Below are 23,849 nucleotides of genomic sequence, written 5' to 3'. Positions count from 1 at the left end.
GTGTTTGATCGAATCAAGTGAAAAATTTTCGAGTTAATCAAATTGACGGGTCTTATTTTATCATCCTAACTCGATTTAATTTTTTTTTCGAATCGAGTCGAGTAAAATGAAATTCGAGTCGAGTTAAATCAAACAGAATTGTTTGAGTTAAATTAAACATTTCAAATTAAAATCTTCTTACAATATAACTACTTTTATATTAAAGAACATAAATTTGAAACGATAGATTTTTGAAAACTCTTTCAAAGCAAAATAAGAGGAAAAAATACAATCTGGCTCCTAGTACAGGAGCTTCCATGATACTTCTACTGCATATTTACGCAAAATTAAACTCCATGTATAATTTTAATATTTATCCCTTGCTCTTTCATACAACCATCTCACCCACCAGTCATTAAACTGTAATCAAACGTATGATGTTTTATGTTTTTAGTGGCTATATATTTTTTAGATAAAATGAAATAAAATGGATTGTTTAATTACCATTTTTTTAATTTAAAAAACATTAAGTGTCTAAATAGAAAATGCTGTATGATTTGAGGGCTAAGTTTGTAATTAGTCCAGATTTTACGGTTATACACTGACCTTTGGCTGAAACTATTTCCACCAACAGTACAAGCACTCAGCAGCTTAGAGTCTTAAATTTAGTTGTACCAAAACGACTGATATTTTTGAACCAAAGACAAACCAGAAAGCAGAAAAAGTAAACAACTACAAATAAAAGGAATAATACTTGTGTGAAGTTAAATCTAAATCCTCAAAAAAGTGCCATGTCAAAAACTAACCAATGGAAGCTAAAAGAGTAAAGAGAGATTATATCATAATGGTAAAAGCAGCATAGTATTAAGAGTCAGATTACATTTTACGGACTTTAATTAATAAATAAATAAATAAATTAGTCTCTATACGTTAGATCATGGAGAAAATCTATCTTCAAATAGTAACATGTGGTGTGACGTATGTATCTCATGTTGGTATACATAGACCAATTTTTAATAGCAAGAACGAACAGAAATTTTAATAGAATGATAACTTTCTCTTTGATCTAACTTATAAGGATTAATTTACTAATTAATTTCTAGTATAAAAATCTCCATGAAACATTTATCGTAATATTTATTATAATAACACGTTCATTAAATTCATATGTTATGAAAAAATAAGAACAAATGAACTTTATCCTTTGTTTATTAGTCTAATCCGGTTGAAGTCGCATTCGACTGAAGAGCACAACAGTTAAAATATTCCAACTGAGTTATATATATATATAATATTCAAAAGCAAAAGCAAGGATTAGTTACTTAACCCAAAATGATACCACCGTGTTCAGCGTGGATGATAAGTTAAATTTAATATAACAAAAGTATACATTCTCTTATATTACTACTTTATTCTTTTCATAATATAAAATACTAATTTCACACTACTTTATTTTATTCTTATTTCAAACTATAAATTCACTATCAAATCAGTTTACAAAGTAACGTTGTGCATCAAGACAACAAATATCATCATATAAATTCATCAAGCATAAAATTAACTTCCATGGATGGTTAACCAATTTTCAACCTGAAACTTCAGATCATTTCCGTTTTCAGATATAAATAAAACATCCATCACTTCATTTCTTAAAACCAAACCAAACATCCGAGATGGGTAAATCAAAATTTCACATCCCAAATGTATAAATCGTTTAGGGAGTAACTTCCCCCCCTAAATCTGAATTATTAATGAATTTTTTTGCCGAAATAAATTTCCCAATGTGTCGAGCTTTTCATCGCCATCTTTAAAACCTAAAACATAACAAAAGAAGGGAGATAGTACCACCCTAAATTTAAGCACCACCGGATCCGTACTTCTTTCCGAAAACAATGAGCTGCAACTTGTCGTATCCAGCGAGCACACCAGCACCGGCAATGGCACGAAGGATGTTAGCTCCAGCACCCTTGAATAGAGACTTGGCACCTTCGTTTTTCAAGATCTGAGAGAAGGCATCGAGCGAGCTCTTGTATTTGACAGCTTCACCAGAAGTCATCATCATTCTTCTACGAACAGTGTCAATTGGGTAAGATGCAAGGCCAGCACCATTTGTGATGAGCCAACCAAGAGCAAAGCTAGCGAAGAAACTATCCTGTAATTATCAAAGGGTAACACAGAGCAAGATGTCATTACAACAAAAACAATATAGCTTAAGTAACAAGACAACATATATAGCTGTATCAGATAACATCCTGCATACTAACCTGCATGCTTCCAGTCAAAAGCACTGGCTTCAGAGAGTCGTACATTCCAAAATATAGAGCACGGTAAACAATGATTCCAACACATGAAATGTTGAAACCACGGTAAAGCCCGGCAATACCATCAGATTTTAGGGTTTTCCTGTAGACATCAACAACACCGTTGAATTGTCTCTCTCCTCCCTTCTTTGCAGCCTTTGCATCATTTGTAAGACGAGTTCGAGCATAATCCAAGGAGTAGACAAAGAGAAGGGAAGAAGCACCAGCTGCACCACCAGATGCCAAGTTCCCAGCAAACCATTTCCAGTAACCATCTCTGTCTTTCTTGAAGTTGAAAAGCCTCTTGAAGTAATCCTTGAAGGCAAAGTTCAAGGCCTGTAGAAAAATGAACAAAGGAATAAGTATAAAACACGAGCAATAATTATAATCGAAAGAAAATGTAATATATAAAAAGTTAGAATTGCTAACCTGAGTGGGGAAATAACGAATAACATTGACAGTGTTCCCTCTCCACAAAGAACCAAATCCTTCATCCTTGATTGTTCGCTTGAAACAATCACCAATACCCTTGTAAGGTTCAGAGAGCCTTCCACTTTTGATCATTTCATCCTGGTTCTGAATCAAAAGCTTAACACGCTCAATTGGTGCAGCAGCTGTTTTTGATACAGCAGCAGAAACTCCACCCATGAGGAAATCAATAGCAAAGCTGCTAAATCCTTTCTCAGCAGGAGCCTGAACGCAAATAGCAGAAGCTGTTGATGGAACCATAGACAGGTCTCCACAAGCCCGGACAGGATGCTGCAGTGCAGCATTGGAGTAATTGCCATATGCAGCACGCCTTTGGCATAGAGCAGGACTCCTGAAAGACCCATTATAACCTTGAAAATCTTGAGAATGGCTAGAACGAAGGAGCTGGCCTGCTACCTTCTGCATGATAGATGGGTGTTGAACCTGATCCATTCTGAATTCATTGAAAGAAAGAAAATGAGCACATGAACACACAGAATAGAATGAAAAGAAATGCACATTAACTGTCAACAATGAAACAAAGCCAGATGTAAGATTATGGATACAAAAATGTTATAGCCAAGAAAAACTAAATATAGAAGACATCAAGTGGAATCACGGTTTTATTTTAACAAGAAAGAGTAAACCGTGCAACAAGGCATACTAAGGGGATATGCTGCAAGATTGGAACATCTCATCAAGAACAACATATTACTAGAAGTAAAAACAAAAGGACATACAAAATTGAATCACAGATACAAGAACATAATCAACGCGGCAATTTTAAGCAGAAACCATAAAATAAATACCATATTGAACGGTAAACAATCACCTAAAATGCACTGCATGTATAAACATATCAACTTTTTTGAATTTATGCAAGTAATTTCAGTAAGGGATATTACAAAAAAATACATATATATTTTTCCTCGTATTGAAGTTTGAAAAGGCAGAAACAGCAGCTGATCTAAAGGTAGTGAAAAATGATCTATTTTCTTGAGTGAAAAAGGAGACTCTCTAAAAGTGACGGAAATCAATGGATCTAAAATTTCAACAAGTGAGAGTTGGATACAAACCAAACAGATTCTCACACCACCGATTTGCAGCCAAAAGCAGTAAACACCAATAGATCTAACGAATCAAGCGTAAATTTCAAGAAAAAATAATATATACACGATAGATCAGATCGAACGTAGGCAAAAACATTTCAAAACATTTCACCACAGATCAACAGTATCAGAAAATAATCAGATCTAATAACAAACAATGAAGAAAAACTAAAAGTGCAGCTATAATATAGATAAATAAATAAAAAAGAATGAAATAGTGATGAACTAGAACAAATTGAAGCTAAAAAGTAGAACATCAGATTCAGATCTGATATTTGCTTAAAAAGTTTAATATTGAAAATTTAGAGAAATTGTTACCTTTAGAGCGTGATTAGCTGATGCGATAGATTCTTGGAAGTCTCCGCCTATTCGCTCTGCGTTGAGTGAGAGATTTATGGAGAGGAGACGAGAGGCTTTGAACAGAGCGCAACATTGAAATTTCAAAATTCAAAATGTACACAAACTAAAAAAAACCAAACTAAAGTATAACAACTAAATGTAGAACTTTTATATAAGAAGGGACTAATATTAAAATTTAACCAAATATATAGATAGGGAGGGGGTGTTTGTTGGTTGATGGGGATAGAGTGGAAAACGGATTGGAGGGGGACCTCCTAGGGTTGGAGTGGAACCACATAACATATACATACACTATACATTACACAACAAAGGGTCGTCTTGTGTTTGACTCAATTAATTATTGTCTTTTTGGATTTTTTTATTTTTTTTTATTTTTTTTGCTTTTTTTTCTTCACTCACAAGGTAATCATCATATGTGTCGGAGACACAAATTTACCTGTTTGCTTCCATTTCCCATAACACCCCACACGTGTTCTTGAAGCATAACCCCTATTTATATTATAGTATATTAGGTTATATGTATATATAAAAGGGATTGATCTCACATATAGAAGGGTTTAATTCGTTTTTGGTGCCTCTACTTTCATCGTGTGATATTATGCCAAATTACATTAGACAGTGACTGTAATAGCCTATTTTTGCCCGGCCCATTCAAAATAAGACCAATACAAAATTATTTACACAGCCCAAATTAAATACAATTGAACCCAATAAAACTTGGGCCAAGCTAAACCCAATTATAGGGCCCAATTGACCTAAAACAGCAGAAACCCTAGCAGCAACTAGCCTCCACACCGTCCCACGTTCAGCACTCCGCGCACGCCATACGCTCGTACCTGCAACAACCACGAACTGTAAAGGGTGGAAAAGAGGTTTTCGGAGGTTTTTCTTTTGGTTATTTTGGCTATTTAAAGTCAAATCGAATCTGTAAGAGGGGTTAGCAAATTTTGGTTAGAAAAATTCTGTATTGAAAAACATCAAAGAAAATACAAAAGAGAAAGAAACAAAAAAAATATTTTTGAAGGCATCTCGTTTTGTTTTTTTTTTTAGAATCTGTGGGATTGTTGTTATTTTTCTTTTTTTTTATTTTCTGTTATAAAACAAAAACAAAAGGGAAAGGAAAAGGAGGGCTTACCGTTGCGAGAGTCGTCAGAGAGCAGTCCTCGTTTCGTCGTCATCTAGTCGGACATGGGAGGGGATTGGAACGGCGGAGGAGAACTGCTGCGGCGCGAATTTGAATGGCAGAGGAGTTCTCTTTTAGGGGTTTGAAATGGGTTTTATTGGCTGCAAATGAAATGAGATTGTATTTATGGGTTATTTATGTTTTTAATCCTTCCATTTTATCCTATCATTTCAAAACCATTTTTTTGTTTTCAAATTTTTCCATGAAATATCGAATCTGTTTTATTTTAGCCCAGTGCTGTGCAGTATTTTTGGGTAATTTTCTCCTTCGGCCCTTCCCCTGTTACGCGTGTTTCAAATTACTCCCTTTCTTGTTTTGATTTTCAAATTCTGTTTGTTTTCTTAACTTAATCCTTAATTTGTTATTTTTAGTTTTTTTTTTATTATATTGTTTATATTGTTTATTAGTATAATTATTACTATATTATTATTGTACGTATATATGTATATTCTAAATGTTTTAAATACCTATATGTAGTAGGTATATATTTTATTATCATATCATTTTATTTTTATAGTTTATACATTTTTATATACATTCATATTTTTATGATATTTACATTTTCATGTTTTATAATTCATATGTTTATACATTTTTATAACGTGTACATATATTTTGCATTCCTTTCAAGGCTATTATAAAGATTTTCCATGTTTTATATTTACTAATACATTATACTTATACATTTTTTAAATGCATTAATATATTTTATATGTATTTTATCATTGTTTTTTTTTATGACTTACGTCTTTTCTCTCATATCCATATACATATTTGCTAAAATTGATTATATATCATACTTATATGTATACACATAATTTAAATTAAAATATTTGTTTCATATTGCATTAACATTTTAACATATTTTAAAATACATTTTGATTTTGTCAAAACATTAAAATCATTTTTATGATTCAAAGATTTTCAAAATAAAAACAATATTCAAAGTTAGGGATTTTCGAGGAAAATTGAACCCTAACGTATTGGGTTCCAATTTTCTTTGTTAATTCCAAATAACCGAGAATATTCGTTATTTAAAATATATAAACAAAAATCATTTTTCGGGAATTCAATATGTTATGTCCTAACGCATTGGGTATGACATATTGCTTTCTCGAAATGAAGATTTTCTTTAAAAAATTAATGGAAAAGCGATATTCAAAATTCGGGGATTTTGAGAAATTGTACCCTAACGTGTTGGGTCTCAATTTCTTCGCATGACTTAAATAATTGATTATCCTTTTCAGATTTCAAAATTTGAGTTTTTTTTTTAAATCTTTTAAATTTTCGACACCAAGACATTAAATAATCAATTTGGTACCGATTTTTGGGCGTTATGAGGGTGCTAATCCTTCCTCGTGCATAACTGACTCCCGAACCTGTTTTCTCAAATTTCGCAGGCCAAAATTGTTTTTAAGGTGAGCCGATCACACCTCAATCAAGGATCGGTGGCGAGTCCAATTTTTGTTTTCAAAGTCGATAACTTATTTTTGTTTTCAAAAAAATGGTTTCGACAGTGACAATATATACCAAACCATTGGTGTAGTGGTAAAAATATTTGCTAATATTGGGTCCTATTCAAATCCATAAACCACTCCCTTTCTCTCTTTTTTAGGTATGACCAATGTGTCTTTTATGTTCATTTTATGATTTATGAAGTTTAGTTCTTCTCGGATTTATGGTTGCCCCTCATAACAATAAGGTGTTTCTTGTATCCTTTTTACAGTCCATGAAGATTAATTGTTTTGGAATTTGTGGCTATTCCTCTCAACAATAAGGTATTATTCATGTCCATTTCACAATCTATGAAGATCAATTTTTTAGAGTTCATGGTAATCTCTCCGATGACGGCAAGGGCTAGCAAGGGCCTTGCCCCCCTAAATGGCAAATTCAACTTTTGAGCCTTTATAATTTATAAAATTTTAAGTTCGTGCATGGTAAATTTACACTTTGAACCCCTAAAATGATAAAATTTTGATTTAGTCCTTTAAAAGACTATCAAGATATAAGTTATTAAAATGATGAAATTATATTTTAGCTCTCATAAAAATCTACAACTTAATTTCAATCCCCGAGACATTTTTCTAGCTTTGCCCCCGCTCCCAACAATAAAGTGTCATTTATCTCCGTTTATGATTCATAAATACTAATTCTTTCGGAGCTCATAATTATCTTTCTCAACAATAATATCTCTAATATTCAAAATCGAGTTCTCTTTAAGGATATAATATACCTTACCGTTACGACTAAGCTTCAGAGAAAGCTACTTTTCTTTACACAATACACATTTCCTTATTATCGGTATACAAAAAATTTAATTAATATAACACCTTTCATGATAAATTATTTTAAGAGGAGAAACGTGAATAATATTAAAATTTGTAGGCGGCAGCATGCGCCCCCAATGCATGGGATTTGCATGGTTAATTAGACTGCAAAACATTAATTAATTAAGATTTAAGACACCAACACTACACCAAAACAGGTTTTTAGCGGCGTTTTTGAAAGCGTCGCAAAAAATGCCGCTATTGTCAATGCCGCTATAGATCAGGACCTTTAGCGACGCATCTTTCACAAACGCCGCTATAGCTCAAGACCTTTAGCGGCGCTTTTTTCACAAACGCCGCTATAGCTCAAGACATTTAGCGACGCTTTGATTACAAATGCCGCTAAAAGTACCATTCTTTTAAAAAACATTTAAAAATATTAAATATTAAAATCAAACCTTATTAATATCAAAAATTAATTAGTATTAAATATATACTTTTAGTAAAAAAGATAGTATTTAATCATATAATAAATTATTTTTTAGTCAAAATATTGAAAAATCATGTTAAATTACAAGTTCAAAATTTCAAGTTCAAATAGTGCAACTAATTGATTGCAAAAAAAAATAGCACAAGTTCAAAATGTACAGTAATAAACTTGAAAATTTATAGACTAAAATGGAAATTCAAAAACCTCGAAATTAGATGAAATGGGTGTACTACATCCATTTATTTACTACATGAGTTTATTGCTTCTATAAACTCAAATTAGACATTGTTGAGGAAATATAACACATTACGATAATACCATTGATAGCTACAATTGCTTTCTCCACTCCACCTTGGCATATTTTTCATTCATTGATCGTGCAGAACCTATGACTAACTTCATCTTTGTCAAGCCTTTGTTCATCTCAAATCATAAATTACAAAAGCCTGCCTTCAACATGAAATAAGAAAAATATAGCATGATGAATTTCCTTTACTCAATTTCAATCTGATCCATGAATGAAGCTACAAAAGGATGTTCAGATCCCTATCACGAAATGAGGATTAAAGAGAGTGATAAGACAATTAACTCTTTCTAGGAAAGTTAAATATAATACAAAATCAATGCCTCTTTCTAGGACCCTCAGCTGCAGCTTTCACATCCTTTGAACTGGAACCACCCTTATTGTTATTAAGCATGAGCGACCTAATGAGTATGTTTTGTTGGTGCATCTTTATGTCTTTGGCTCTCGGATATACATGGAAGAGTAAAATTGTCTAGCTTGTGAATAAGAACAAATCTAGAAGCAGTTTTCTTGCACTCTTCTTATTATCTTGGGGAATCCACAAGATAACAAGCAGATAATTGCATGCATGTACAAATTATAAAATAAGAGGCTATAAACAAAGCTATTGGATGTTTACTTTCTTGCATTTATGTATAAACGAAAAATCAATAACATATAACATTAAAATCAAATTATAATAGCAATTTAATCACTATTAAACATTGATACATTAAAAAGTGCATTATCAATTCAAGACATAAGTAAAGAATATGTTTCCCTCAAGACATATTGAAAGTCCAAGATAAGTTGAAGTTTACAGTTACCTGGAGGAGAAGTATTGTGCTCATAAATATAAACTCGCATCCCCCCTGCAAAACTTTGCAAATAAACAAAACAATTTTGATCCAACGGAGAATATAGGTAATTGCAGTAATTCATGATTATTTTTGCAATATATGCAAAATATTGCAAACCTTGTAGATGATTGCAATAATTCAAGCTACACATCACCCAACAAGTTTCCCTCTAGATGCCTAACCAAGTGATTCGCTCTTTAACCAAATAAGAAACTCTTCTTAGCTTGTTTCGATAGGCATATTATATTATATGAATGGAATTGGAAAATAGGTTATATTTTTCTATATGTTTTAGGAAGATTCTTTGAGAGAAATAGCATGAAATACTTAAAGAGTTCCAATGATAGGTGGAAACAAAAGCGAGGCAATAAAAGAAGCTAAGTGGGTAGGAGGCTCCTTTGTCTTACTATCTTCCAGGATCACGATGTGCGGCGCTTTTGTGTGGCAAGATAGAGTTAATGTAATTGTTAAAGAAAATAAATACAGAGAGATAATACAAAAGCTATTCTTTGAGAAGTATCTAAACTCCATTGACACACGAACACATGGGGAAATTGATGTAAATGAAGAGAGGAGCACAGGACATTCTAAAGAAAGACCATAACATGTCCAAAATCCAAACATAAAGGATAAGACCTCCAGTGCCAGACCAGCAATTTCTTAATCCTTCATTACTTAACAGATGAAAGGAACAATCATAAAGCGTGCTTACAAGAGAATGCTAAACAGGCAAACATGACACTGTATTTAGTTAGTACATTCAAGTGTTTGGTACCCAAAACTCACAGGAAACCATCCCAAACCGAAACTAAGAATTTTACTAAAGACAACTGATAATAGCAACTCCAAGATATTTATGGATCAATATAGAGCATAGCCAATAAAAACCTTACTTCTGCAAATAAATTTCCTTTACTCAATTTCGTACCAATTAAATCTGAAATGAAAACTCCAAAACCCAATGCTTAGCTCAAATAATTCATGTAATTATCCTTTCAAGGTGGCACCGAGAAAGTCCGAAATTTGAATCCAGAAGTCTACAATTCTTCCTATATCCAGACTTAGTTTTTTTTTTAATAAAAATGAATAATAATAAACCTTCAACTCCATTTTTGGCACATTAACTCAGCTAAAATTTCTCATACATATAACTAAACATTCAAGTTCCTTAAGAAAATTCACTAATTCCACAAAAAAGGAACAGGTTAAAACCGACAGAACAAAAATACAATAAAGGCAATAAAAAAAGTTAAATTCTTAGTACCTCTTGTAACCCAAGATAGTTCCTCTTACGTAGAGTATGCAATAAGGAAGTTAAAAAAAACATGGAGATACGACTTATTATCAACAACTGTAAATAATAGAAAATGTGAGCAGTTAACAATGAAATGCTGGGAAGTTCAAAAACTCATGAAGACAAATTTTGACATCAACAAGGAGAACAAGTTAACGAACCAAATTAAAATCTTAACTCTTGCAGATATTAGATTCAGATACATGAATTTTCCAATTTTCTTCTAATAAGATATTTGTAAGACCCAATTTTCGCCCGAGCCCATACCAACAAACCAACCCAAGCAAACCAAACTAATAAAACACTTCCAGTCCATTACAACAAAAATTAACCCAAAATGCCCAAACCCAAATTCAAGCCCAAACCTAATAGCCCATAACAAACTTTTAGCAGTAGCAAACCCTAACCCCTACTACCCATGTGCGTCGCTCAGCCTCAAGACGCCTCTCCGCCATGTGTTGCTGCTAATCGACGACTTCGCGTGTCCACGCGTCTGACACCTGCAAGAGAAAAGCACACGCAACAGAAGAATACAACGAAAAAGAGCAAAAAGCAAAAAGAATAGAAAATGAAAAGTGGTAATCGGCTATAAAGGCCATAGGCCACTGCTTGTCGTTGAGGCGGATATAGCAATAAAGATATCGATTTTGAATCAGAGAAGGGGATTTCGTTTTTTTTGTGCGTTTTAGATCTAGTTTTTTTTATATTATTTTTCTTTTTTTATTTACGAAAATAAAAAATAAAAGGGAAGAGAAGAAACTTACCTAGGGCCGCATGCAAGGTCCGTCGCCGGAACCGCCTTGGTCGGTGAAATCGGGACCGAAGGGAGGCCGTGGGGGTTTCTCTTCTTCGACCTTGAGCCAGAGGCTTGACCTTCAAATGGCCTTTAAATCGGGTAAAAGACCGGACCTTTGCGTTGCTCCGATCACCGATGACGGCGGAGTCACGGCGGCGCTACGGTGGCCTTCGGCCAGAACCCTTGGACCGGAGAAGGGGAGTTTGAGAGGATTTGAGAAACCCTCAGGGTTTTTTTTTAATACTGGGCTGATGTTCTGTTTTTTTGTTTTAATTAGGCTATTTATATGGGTATCTATACGGTGTCGTTTTGGGCTTAAGTGATGATAGCCAAAACGACGTCGTTTCGCGTTTGACCCAAAGACCCGACCCGGTTAAGCAGAGGATCCGCGCGTTCTCAAGGCCGAATGGGTTATTTATGCTGCGGATCCTTGTTTTATTGTCATCTTCAATGCAGTCCTTTTACCCTTTTTAGCATTTTTAATTTGACCCCATATTCTTTGCACTTGTCTCAGTTTAGTCCTGCGCAAAACGGCGCGCTTAAGGAATGGGGATATTTCCCAATCAGTCCCTCGTTCTTTAAGCGCATCCTATTTTGGTCCCTTGTGACCTTCTTTATTTATTTGCAATTAAAGCCTCGAATTTTAATTTCATTTCAACCTCATCCTCGGTTTATTTAATTTATTTATTTGTAGAAAATGTTCTTTATCGTTACTTATTTTTAAGTTTTTATATTCATTATTTATTTGAAGTTGTTTTACATTAAATTTATTTTCTTATATATATATATATATATATATATATATATCATTTCTTATAACTTATGTATGAACATCTTTCAAGTTTTTTTATGTACGTCTATATGTATATTTTCCAAACTGTTTTATTGGTTCTATTTTAAATATACTATTTATTTTTAATTGTTTCTATTATTATTTATTTATTGTCTAATTTTATATATATTCTATTTATTTGAAACGTTATTATTTATTTTGAAATGCCTTCACAAATCATTCATTTTGAGCCGTTATTTTCTTAAATTAATTTATGTATTGTTTCGTTTTGTTCGTTTAGGTTATTGATATTTGTATTAGATATGTTGTGTGTTCATTGCCGTTGTGCGTACTATAATTTGCTTATTCGTATCCTTGTATATTTGTCATGCATGGATGTATCATTTATTCAATAAATTGTTATGCCATGTTCCGTTATCATTCAATTTCATTTCATCACTTGATTACGCTCAATTTTGTACACCCCAATAATAAATCATTGTATTTTGCCTAAATAAAACAAATGCATCTCGTTCGAGTATTGTACTTGCAATTATTCAAAAAGGGAAAGGTTTTAAATTAAGGCAATATTTCGCGTTTGGAAAATTCGAGAAAACGTGCCCTAACGTGCTGGGTTTCGATTTCTCGTTCGACCAAATGGCCAAATACCCTTTTAAACTTTCAATAATAATGGCAATATTCAATATTTAGAAAATTCGAGAAAATCGTGCCCTAACTTACTGAGCTTCGATTTTTCTCGCGTTGATTCTAAATAACTGAATATCCTTTTTAAAAATTAAAATGCATGCGGTTTAAATACAAAATAAAAGGCAAGCTTACTCTCAAAAAAATACGAGGTGTCGTGTCCTAACTTACTGGATGTGACATCTTGTTAATTCCAGATAAGAAGACATTCTTTATTTTGATTTATTCGAGTCATTTTTGAAATAACACAATATAAAGAGGGATCGTATTTTTAAATTCTTTTCGAGTTTTCAATCTTCGACAATAAGACACTAATTAATCAACTAGGTACCAATTTTGGGCGTATCGAGGGTGCTAATCCTTCCTCGTGCGTAACCGACTCCCGAACCCATTTTTCTGAATTTCGTAGACCAAAATCGTTGTTTTAATAAAAATTAAATTGTTTATTAAAAACAACCACTTTTCGAGGTGACCCGATCACACCTCATCAAAAAGGATTGGTGGTGACTCCTATTTTCGTTTTTATTTTTTAAAACCCAAGTCGACCCCGTTTTGTCAAAAAAATGGTGTCAACAGCTTAGCGACTCCACTGGGGATTGAATACGAGAGTCAAGCCACGAGTTGATTACTTTTTGTCTTTTCGTCGAAAATTAAGAATTTGATTTAAATTGACGATCCTTTCATTGCATTTCATTCGTTTTGATTTTGGGTTTTATCATTATGATTTGATTGCTGTGGTAGTTTAAACTTGGTATACTGCTGCATTACATTGCATGACCGTGGGTCACACCCTTTTAAGTGGGAGTGAGAAACTACGCCTTCGTGAGGTTTTCACCTCCGCATGGGATAGTGAATCGCTTCCGGGATACATCCGTACCTATGTCTTCGTGAGATTTTCATCTCCGTGCAGCCATAGGGAAATGTATTCCCCTGAACCGAACTCGGTCCGTATGAGCCTATAATGGGTGAGGATCGAGGAATCTGTTGGTTCGGGTACCCTTTACTTTAGAACCAAACCACATATAATGAGTTTTAGGAGCCTACCCTAGGCAGGGCCACTTCAAACCCCTAGTGGTCACCCGAATATGTGTTCTATTTATTCCTACTTGCTGTTGCTTTGTACTAACCTGTTTTCTTTTCTTTTTGGTTATGATTGCATTGCATTTTCATCATAAAAAGAGGTGTTGATTCACGTTCGGTTGTTAAATAGAGAGCTTGTCATAAGGAAATGGGTTTCTTGATAAAGTGGATAATATTACGATTGTCCGAATATGGTCCAAGAAAACGTGATAAGAGAAGGATGATAGTTTAATAGAGGACTACACGACTATTGCTCTGTTGCCCAAGAATTCAAGATGATAAAGATTATTCTAGAGCCGCTGAACTTTCTTAAAGAAGCCAACGAACATCACGAGGATGAGTGAGCAACGAGTCGCGGCCTGGATCAAGCAAAAAAAGAAGATAGAAGAGATGTTCCTTTTAAAGAATTCGTGAGATTTATCTTAACGCTCGAATGAAGAAGAGGATCGAATGTCTCCGCATATGAGGGCAAAGCCGTATATATATCCGTTTTATGTAAAGAGATTTATTTTCTAGTAAAGTTATTCTAATAGAATTGAACCAAGAATCAACATCTCTTTTTTGCATTCATGCATCAACATTACATTTCATCGCATGCAATAAATTTCCTAAAATCCAAAAATACGCATTCATGCATCAACATTACGTTTCATTGCATACAGTAAATTTCCTAAAATCCAAAAGTACGTCAAGTTTAGAACTCTAGTACAGAACCTGATGGATGATAAAGAATTGGAATTATTTGAAAATATCGATGGTTCGAAAGGTGAAGATGTTTGTGCCTTTGAAGAAGAACTAAAAAATGAAAAAGCCTATCATGAATTTGTTTCTACATCCCTAGAGGCGTTCAAAACAACTGGACTGTGGAGGAGATTCTTGTAATTTTTAGGGTCATTTCAGAGTAACATTCGAAACGCTCTTATTGCTCTAAGCCTAGGAGCAATAGAAAATCCTTTTGTGAAAAAGGCGTATGTCCACATTTTTTTTATTTCAATGAAATGCATCTTTGTGTCTGGTTTTGGCAAATATTCTTTTGTTCCTTCCATTTCATTCAAACTCATACTACACAGATAATTACCCTTTGATTCATTTGTCCTTTGAGTCTTCTTTCGTCCCTAGAACAAGTCTCCAGATATCAACGATATGAGCGACACTACTATTGACTCAAAATCTCCTTTTGAGCAAGATATGTGTCCAGAGGTACCTCCAGACTTTAAAGACGATCGAGACTGTAGCTTATCTCCTGATTGTTAAGGATGGTAGAACAAGTCGAGAAACAGATCTTGCTTTACAAAGAATCAGTGAAAATTGTGAGCTTAAGAGAAGAGAAAAAGGTGAATATCAGAGCCTATATCACCGCGAAGACAAAGCGAGACGTCATTGAGTTACTTTAAGAATTCAATGATGTTTTCACATGATCATATCAAGATATGCCTGAGCTACTAAGACGTGCGGACACTGTTGAGGCTAAAAAAAGTGTTTGAGGAACACATGCATTGATCTTGTAATGGCCAAGTAAATCATGAAATATGGGTACTGCTGGTCCACCATGGAAGGGGATTGCATCAGTTATACCAAGAAATGCCACAAGGGCCAAATTTACGGAGACAAGATTTATGTGCTTCCTTTATCTCTTCATGTTATGACTTTTCCATTAACTTTCTCTATGAAGGGCATGGATGTCATTAGGCCGACCTCGCCAAAAGCTTCTGGCGGTCATCAATTCATCTTTGTAGTCGTCGATTATTTCATAAAGTGGGTAGAGGTTGTTTCATATGCCAATATCACAAAGCTGACAATTAGCAAATTTCTTGAATAATCATATGTCAATATGGAATGCCAAAAATGCTCATATCAGACAATGCATTGAATTTGAACAACGGCACGACATCAGAAGTTTGCAGTCTGTTCAAGATTAACACCATGCCGCCCAAAATGAACAGTTCAGTGGAAGTAAAAGAAAAAGGCAAAAAAAACCAAAAACCAAAAACACAAAAAAAAGAACAAAAGAGAAAAAAAAACCTCTACTGGGGCACCTCATTTCTCGTTGGTATATGGCATAGGGGCAGTTTTACCTATCGAAGTTGATATTCCTACCCTTCGAGTCTAGTCAGAGCTGAAGTTAGATGAAACAGAATGGATCTAGGCCCGATATGGTCAGTTAAATCTGATTGAAGAGAAAAGGTTGAAAGCTATCCGTCATGGTCAAATGTACCAAAGGCGAATGATGCGAGCTCGCCAAAAAAGGTTCGCTCCAGAGAATTCTATGAGGAGCACCTGATATCGAAGAAGATCCTTGCCATACAAAGGGGAATTCAGAAAAAAGTGGATGCCAAACTGAAAAGGACCTTTTGTGGAAGTCCTTATCTGAAAAAACGTCGATATTAACCAGGATGAATGGCAAGAACCTGCCTAATCTTGAGAATTTTGATTCAAGCAATAAATACTTCACTTGAAAAAAAGAAATAAAAAAAGAAAAGAAAAGAAGAACAAAAAGAAAAAGGAGAGGCCAAGGTGAAAACCCGCAAAGGGCGCCTTGAGACCAAAGGGGTTTTGAATTGAAAACCCAGGAATGGGCAGTTCAAATTTTGATCGAAGGTGGGGCATGCGGTAGTCTTGTCCTCTCCGAATTAATAAGAAGGAGAGATACTACATCTTGGGGCATCAACAAAGTCTTCTAGGACTTCTAGACACATATCAAGTTCAAAAGGGTCCTCAAGAAGTTTGGGGCAGAGAAGCTCATGCTATGATATCTGGGGCACCTATTTCCATTTTATTCATCTTTGTATTTTTGACAAAATACGTCATCTTGATTAATTTATTCTTATTTTTTATTCTAGCAAAATTTGCTATCTTGATTAATTTGTTCATTTAGAGCTTTTGCTCTCAACAAATTTCCATCTTATCCATTGTGATAATTTTTTTCATCTTATACATCTCGTATCTCAACAAAATTTTCTGTCTTGATTGATTTGTTTGTTTAGAGCTTTGCTCTCAACAAAATTTCATTTATTTTGATAATCTTTTTCAAGCATTTTTCATTGAAATAACGATTAATGGACTGACAATACTCATGCAGAAGGAGTTCTGCATAGTACTCTGAAAGTTTCTAAATAATACGATGACCTGAAACAGGACTATTGTTTAGAACTAACCAATCCTAAGGGTTGGAAACATTTGAGAAAGGATAGTCTAATTTGAGACTATTTCTTTGAATCTTCTGTCAAAGATACTTGCTGAACGGGAAAACATCAGTGATAGAACCTTGACGAACAACGAGGAACGACAACCTAAGTAGTAAAAGATGATCATTCTCGAAAAATGACATTCTGCATTCATACAAATATCATTCAATGCAAATATCATTCATACACATCTAGTTAGGAGCATTTGATTCATTCTGATCATGTCATCCTAAACACTAGGCATAAATAGGTCCATAAAACAAATTTTACAGGTCATGTTCCCCAGAGAACAGATCAAAGAAACAGATCTTATACCCCTGAAGTTGCAGTGGGATGGATTGAAGTCATTAAAGTAGATCTTGTCTTCCTGTGTTGGCAGTGAAGTAGATCGAAGATAGCAGGTCCTGTCTTCCTATATTGGTAGGAAGTGGATCGAAGATGCAGATCTTGTCTTCCCATATTAGTGGCGGAGTAGATCGAAGAAAGTAGATATTGTCTTCCTATGTTGGCAGATCGAAGATAGCAGGTCCTATCTTCTTATATTGGTAGGAAGTGGATCGAAGATGCAGATCTTGTCTTCCCATACTGGTGGCGAAGTAGATCCAAGAAAGCAGATCTTGTCTTCATGTATTGGCGTGAAGTAGATCGAAGATAGCAGGTCTTGTCTTCCTATATTGTGGAACAGATTGAAGCTACAACGGTGAATCTTACTTCCCCGACATTACAATTTAAAAGATTGAAGCTGCAACAATGAATCTTACTTCCATGGCGATGCAGTGGGGCAGATTAAAGCTACAACAGCGAATCTTGCTTCCTCAACATTACAATTTAAAAGATTGAAGCCGCAACGACGAATCTCACTTCTCTGGCAGTACAGTGTAGCAGATTAAAGCTACGACGGCGAATCTTGCTTTCTTGATATTGCAATTTAAAAGATTGAAGCCGCAACGGCGAATCTTACTTTCTTGGCGATGCAGTGGATCAGATTGAAGCTACAACGGCGAATCTTATTCCCCGACATTGCAATTAAAGAGATTGAAGCCACAACGGTGAATCTCATTTCTCTGGCAGTACAGTGCAGCAGATTAAAGCTACGACGGTGAATATTGTTTCCCTGATATTGCAATTTAAAAGATTGAAGCCGCAACGGCGAATCTTACTTTCTTGGCGATGCAGTGGATCAGATTGAAGCTACAACGGTGAATCTTGTTCCCCGACATTGTAATTAAAGAGATTGAAGCCACAACGGCGAATCTCACTTCTCTAGCAAACAGAAACCAGATCTTATCTCTCTAAGCAGTAGTGGAGCAGATCGCATCAAGTCTTCTCCCTAAGCAATAGTGGAGCAGACAGAACCACAGATCTTATCTCCCTAAGCAATAGTGGAGCAGATCGCATCAAGTCTTATCTCCCTAAGCAATAGTGGAGCAGACAGAACCACAGATCTTATCTCCCTAAGCAGTAGTGGAGCAGATCGCATCAAGTCTTATCTCCCTAAACAATAGTGGAGCAGACAGAACCACAGATCTTATCTCCCTAAGCAATAGTGGAGCAGATCGCATCAAGTCTTATCTCCTAAACAATAGTGGAGCAGACAGAACCACGATCTTATCTCCCTAAGCGGTAGTGGGCAGATCGCATCAAGTCTTACCTCCTAAGCAATAGTGGAGCAGACAGAACCACAGATCTTATCTCCTAAGCATTAGTGGAGCAGATCGCATCAAGTCTTATCTCCTAAGCAATAGTGGAGCGAGCAGAACCACGATCTTATCTCCTAAGTAGTAGTGGGCAGATCGCATCAAGTCTTACCTCCCTAAGCAATAGTGGGCGAGCAGAACCACAGATCTTATCTCTCTAGCGGTAGTGGGCAGATCGCATCAAGTCTTATCTCCCTAAGCAATAGTGGAGCAGACAGAACCACAGATCTTATCTCCCTAAGCAGTAGTGGAGCAGATCGCATCAAGTCTTATCTCCCTAAGCAATAGCGGAGCAGACAGAACCACAGATCTTATTCCCCTAAGCAGTAGTGGAGTAGATCACATCCAGTCTTATCTCCCTAAGCAGTAGTGGAGCAGACTAAAAAACACAAATCTCATCCCCATGGAGTCGTAGCAGAGTAGATTGAGGCTACAAGGCGTATCTGAAATTGCAGTAGAGTGGATCAAAGCAACAAGACGTAGCAGGCTGGAATAAGGCTACTTGAAGAAGAAAAGCATCAAGAGGTCAAGACTCGGCGAGACCGGGCAAAATTGGCCTTTCTTAGTCTTTACTCTATTCTCGTTACACGACAATGAGCAAAGAGGGGCAGCTGTAAGACCCAATTTTCGCCCGGGCCCATACCAGCAAACCAACCCAAGCAAACCAAACTAATAAAACACTTCCAGTCCATTACAACAAAAATTAACCCAAAATGCCCAAACCCAAATTCAAGCCCAAACCTAATAGCCCATAACAAACTTTTAGCAGTAGCAAACCCTAACCCCTACTACCCATGTGCGTCGCTCAGCCTCCCCGCACGCCTCCTGGCCGCCGCCGTTGCTCGCCAATCGACGACTTCGCGTGTCCACGCGTCTGACACCTGCAAGAGAAAAGCACACGCAACAAAAGAATACAACGAAAAAAAGCAAAAAGCAAAAAGAATAAAAAATGAAAAGTGGTAATCGGCTATAAAGGCCATAGGCCACTGCTTGTAGTTGAGGCGGATATAGCAATAAAGATATCGATTTTGAATCAGAGAAGGGGATTTCGTTTTTTTTTTTGTGTGCGTTTTAGATCTAGTTTTTTTTTATATTATTTTTCTTTTTTTATTTACAAAAATAAAAAATAAAAAAGAAGAGAAGAAACTTACCTAGGGCCGCATGCAAGGTCCGTCGCCGGAACCGCCTTGGTCGGTGAAATCGGGACCGAAGGGAGGCCGTGGGGGTTTCTCTTCTTTCGGCCTTCGAGCCTAGAGGCTTCGGCCTTCAAATGGCCTTTAAATCGGGTAAAAGACCGGACCTTTGCGTTGCTCCGATCACCGATGACGGCGGAGTCACGGCGGCGCTACGGTGGCCTTCGGCCGGAACCCTTGGACCGGAGAAGGGGAGTTTAAGAGGATTTGAGAAACCCTCAGGGTTTTTTCTTTAATACTGGGCTGATGTTCTGTTTTTTTGTTTTAATTAGGCTATTTATATGGGTATCTATACGGCGTCGTCTTGGGCTTAAGTGATGATAGCCAAAACGATGTCGTTTCGCGTTTGACCCAAAGACCCGACCCGGTTAAGCAGAGGATCCGCGCGTTCTCAAGGCCGAATGGGTTATTTGCGCTGCGGATCCTTCAGTTTTATTGTCTGTCTTCAATGCAGTCCTTTTACCCTTTTTAGCATTTTTAATTTGACCCCATATTCTTTGCACTTGTCTCAGTTTAGTCCTGCATAAAGCAGCGCAACAAGGAATGGGGATATTTCCAAGTCAGTCCCTCGTTCTTTAAGCGCATCCTATTTTGGTCCCTTGTGACCTTCTTTATTTATTTGCAATTAAAGCCTCGAATTTTAATTTCATTTCAACCTCATCCTCGGTTTATTTAATTTATTTATTTGTAGAAAATGTTCTTTATCGTTACTTATTTTTAAGTTTTTATATTCATTATTTATTTGAAGTTGTTTTACATTAAATTTATTTTCTTATATATATATATATATATCATTTCTTATAACTTATGTATGAACATCTTTCAAGTTTTTTATGTACGTATATATGTATATTTTCCAAACTGTTTTATTGGTTCTATTTTAAATATACTATTTATTTTTTAATTGTTTCTATTATTATTTATTTATTGTCTAATTTTTATATATATTCTATTTATTTGAAACGTTATTATTTATTTTGAAATGCCTTCACAAATCATTCATTTTGAGCCGTTATTTTCTTAAATTAATTTATGTATTGTTTCGTTTTGTTCGTTTAGGTTATTGATATTTGTATTAGATATGTTGTGTGTTCATTGCCGTTGTGCGTACTATAATTTGCTTATTCGTATCCTTGTATATTTGTCATGCATGGATGTATCATTTATTCGTAAATTGTTATGCCATGTTCCGTTATCATTCAATTTCATTTCATCACTTCGAAGTTACGCTCAATTTTGTACACCCCAATAATAAATCATTGTATTTTGCCCTATATAAAACAAATGCATCTCGTTCGAGTATTGTACTTGCAATTATTCAAAAAGGGAAAGGTTTTAAATTAAGGCAATATTTCGCGTTTGGAAAATTCGAGAAAACGTGCCCTAACGTTCTGGGTTTCGATTTCTCGTTCGACCAAATGGCCAAATACCCTTTTAAACTTTCAATAATAATGGCAATATTCAATATTTAGAAAATTCGAGAAAATCGTGCCCTAACTTACTGAGCTTTGATTTTTCTCGCGTTGATTCTAAATAACTGAATATCCTTTTTAAAAATTAAAATGCATGCGGTTTAAATACAAAATAAAAGGCAAGCTTACTCTCAAAAAAATACGAGGTGTCGTGTCCTAACTTACTGGATGTGACATCTTGTTAATTCCAGATAAGAAGACATTCTTTATTTTGATTTATTCGAGTCATTTTTAAAATAACACAATATAAAGAGGGATCGTATTTTTAAATTCTTTTCGAGTTTTCAATCTTCGACAATAAGACACTAATTAATCAACTAGGTACCAATTTTGGGCGTATCGAGGGTGCTATTAGATAATACAATATGTAAAGCTTTTCCGTTGCATAATTCAATTCGAATTCGCATTCTACTTAGACTAATACCATGGCTCTAAACTCAATAATGGGAATTAAGCGATTCTTTTTCTTCAATAAACACAATAAGAGCTATATCTAACTTACAATAGATCCATCCATTGCTGCAACTCTACTTTCTAGCTTTGAAACATATCTAACTTTAGTCATAAATGTAAAGATCTACCAATATTAAACCGTGAAGCCGTATTATTAAGTCGCCAAAAATCAAAAGGAAAAAAAAACACAATAAATCAAGATACATTTCCAGTCGTAATAATTACAGAAAACAGAAACAATTGGGTTGAATATTGAGGACAGACTTGGAATCATCTGTTAATCTACCATCGTAAGTAAACCGAGACAAAAGAACATATCATGTGACGAACTAACAAAGAATAACAAGAGTACCAAGCAAGAAGAACAAATTATAATCCTAGCTTCGAACAAGAGTACCAAAGTTTCAGGAAAACATAAATCAAACAAATACTTGTTAAAAAAAAAAAGCTAAATGCAACCACAATTTACTTCAAAGAGTTCAAACAATTTCATGCCGTCCAAGCCAATGGAAGAAATAACCCTCGTTGCTTAATAAAACCTCCATGTTGTTTATAACAATTTTACTTCAAAATAGAAGTGTTCAATAGGTATAATAGACAAGAAGACATAGTCCAGACTAAGGAGAAAATATATCAGCACTAAAGATGAAATAAAAGACCTCCCTAAAATGGGGAGGGAAGGAACAAAAGGGGCAAACCTGGAAGTGGGGAGGGAAGGAAAGTTGTGAAAAGGGTTAAAAGCAAGGAGATTTATCACATCAAGTTGAAAAGGGTTCTGGTTCTCCGTCTCCATCTTCAGCTGGCGTTGGTATGTAGTGCTTGCTGTTAAGCAAGGCTATTAGTTCGGCTTCTTAAAACCTAATACAGAAACACTCACAAAAATTCCAAGTTCATGGTTCCATTAGATCTGACTACCACAAAGCTCGGCACTTTCCTCACTGAACCAAAATAGTATTCAAAAACAATTTTTTTTTTAAAAAATCTGAAATGAAATGAAAAATGAAAAAAGAACAATGAACTGGAGAAGGATCTACGAGGAGAAAAAATAAAATTTTTGGAATTGAAAGATGGCAGCCCTTGGATTTGCACTTGCAGCGGCGAATGTAAAAAGGAAATTGAAATTTATTCAAAACAAAATGGAAATAAATTAAACAGGGAAGAGTGAAATTTATACGAGAGAAGGAGCAAGACAACTAGGCGGAGAAATTTTAAAAGTGAAATTAGGGGTTTCAAGGGGAATTTTGGGCGCCAAGTGAAATCATTTTTTGCGGCGTTTTTAATAAAAACGCCGGTACTAAAAAATTTAAATTCTTCAATTGAAACGGTGTCGTTTTGAGAAATTTTAATACATAGTAACGGCGTTTTTTTCTGAAAACGCCGCTAAAGCTCTCATATTTTTTATATTCAATTATTGTATCTTTCATATAAATTTTACATAAAGAATAATTAAAATTTTAAGTAATATTTAAAAGAATTAGATAATATTATAAATTTTAGTTTTTTTATTTCATTTTTATTTCCAAATTAAATAATTACCTATATATCCATATCAAATATATCAAATGGTTTAGATTAAGTATTTTTAAATATAAAAGCATTAATTAATTGTATAAAATTGTATCATTTAACAAATCTCAAATAAGCCTTAAACCCCAAATTAACCATTCAATATACATAAAGTCTATCTATTATATATCTCTTAAATAATATAAACTATACTCATAATTTCAATATATTAAATTTATTATTATCACTTTTACAATTATATAAGAATATATTTAATATATAAATTAAAAAATTCCTAAACCCTAAACCCTAAACCTTAACCCGACCCTTAAAACCCTAAATCCCTAACTCTTAACCCCTAACCCCTAACTCCTAACCCCTAAACCTTAAATCCCAA

General features: G+C 34.7%; 1 protein-coding gene across 2 annotated transcripts in view; it reads right to left on the bottom strand.

Annotated features, from left to right (window-relative positions):
* Window positions 1–1,601: 1,601 nt before the first annotated feature.
* LOC105793069 (ADP,ATP carrier protein 1, mitochondrial) overlaps window positions 1,602–23,849 on the bottom strand; it is a 30,620-nt gene continuing 8,372 nt past the window's right edge. The window contains exons 1-5 of one of the 2 annotated variants that reach the window (XM_052634729.1): window positions 5,352–5,515; window positions 4,175–5,052; window positions 2,709–3,201; window positions 2,244–2,615; window positions 1,602–2,131 (exon numbers count right to left, since the gene is read on the bottom strand). In XM_052634729.1, coding sequence (XP_052490689.1) covers window positions 1,835–2,131; window positions 2,244–2,615; window positions 2,709–3,200 — 1,161 coding nt within the window. In that variant the 5' untranslated portion in view covers window position 3,201; window positions 4,175–5,052; window positions 5,352–5,515 and the 3' untranslated portion in view covers window positions 1,602–1,834. Of the gene's footprint in view, window positions 2,132–2,243; window positions 2,616–2,708; window positions 3,202–4,174; window positions 5,053–5,351; window positions 5,516–23,849 lie in introns of those variants that run through there. The other variant, XM_052634730.1, reaches the window with a different exon arrangement.

The sequence above is a fragment of the Gossypium raimondii genome, chromosome 8 (assembly GCF_025698545.1).
Source record: "Gossypium raimondii isolate GPD5lz chromosome 8, ASM2569854v1, whole genome shotgun sequence".
Lineage (NCBI taxonomy): Eukaryota > Viridiplantae > Streptophyta > Magnoliopsida > Malvales > Malvaceae > Gossypium > Gossypium raimondii.
This window is presented reverse-complemented; position numbering and strand designations above follow the sequence as displayed.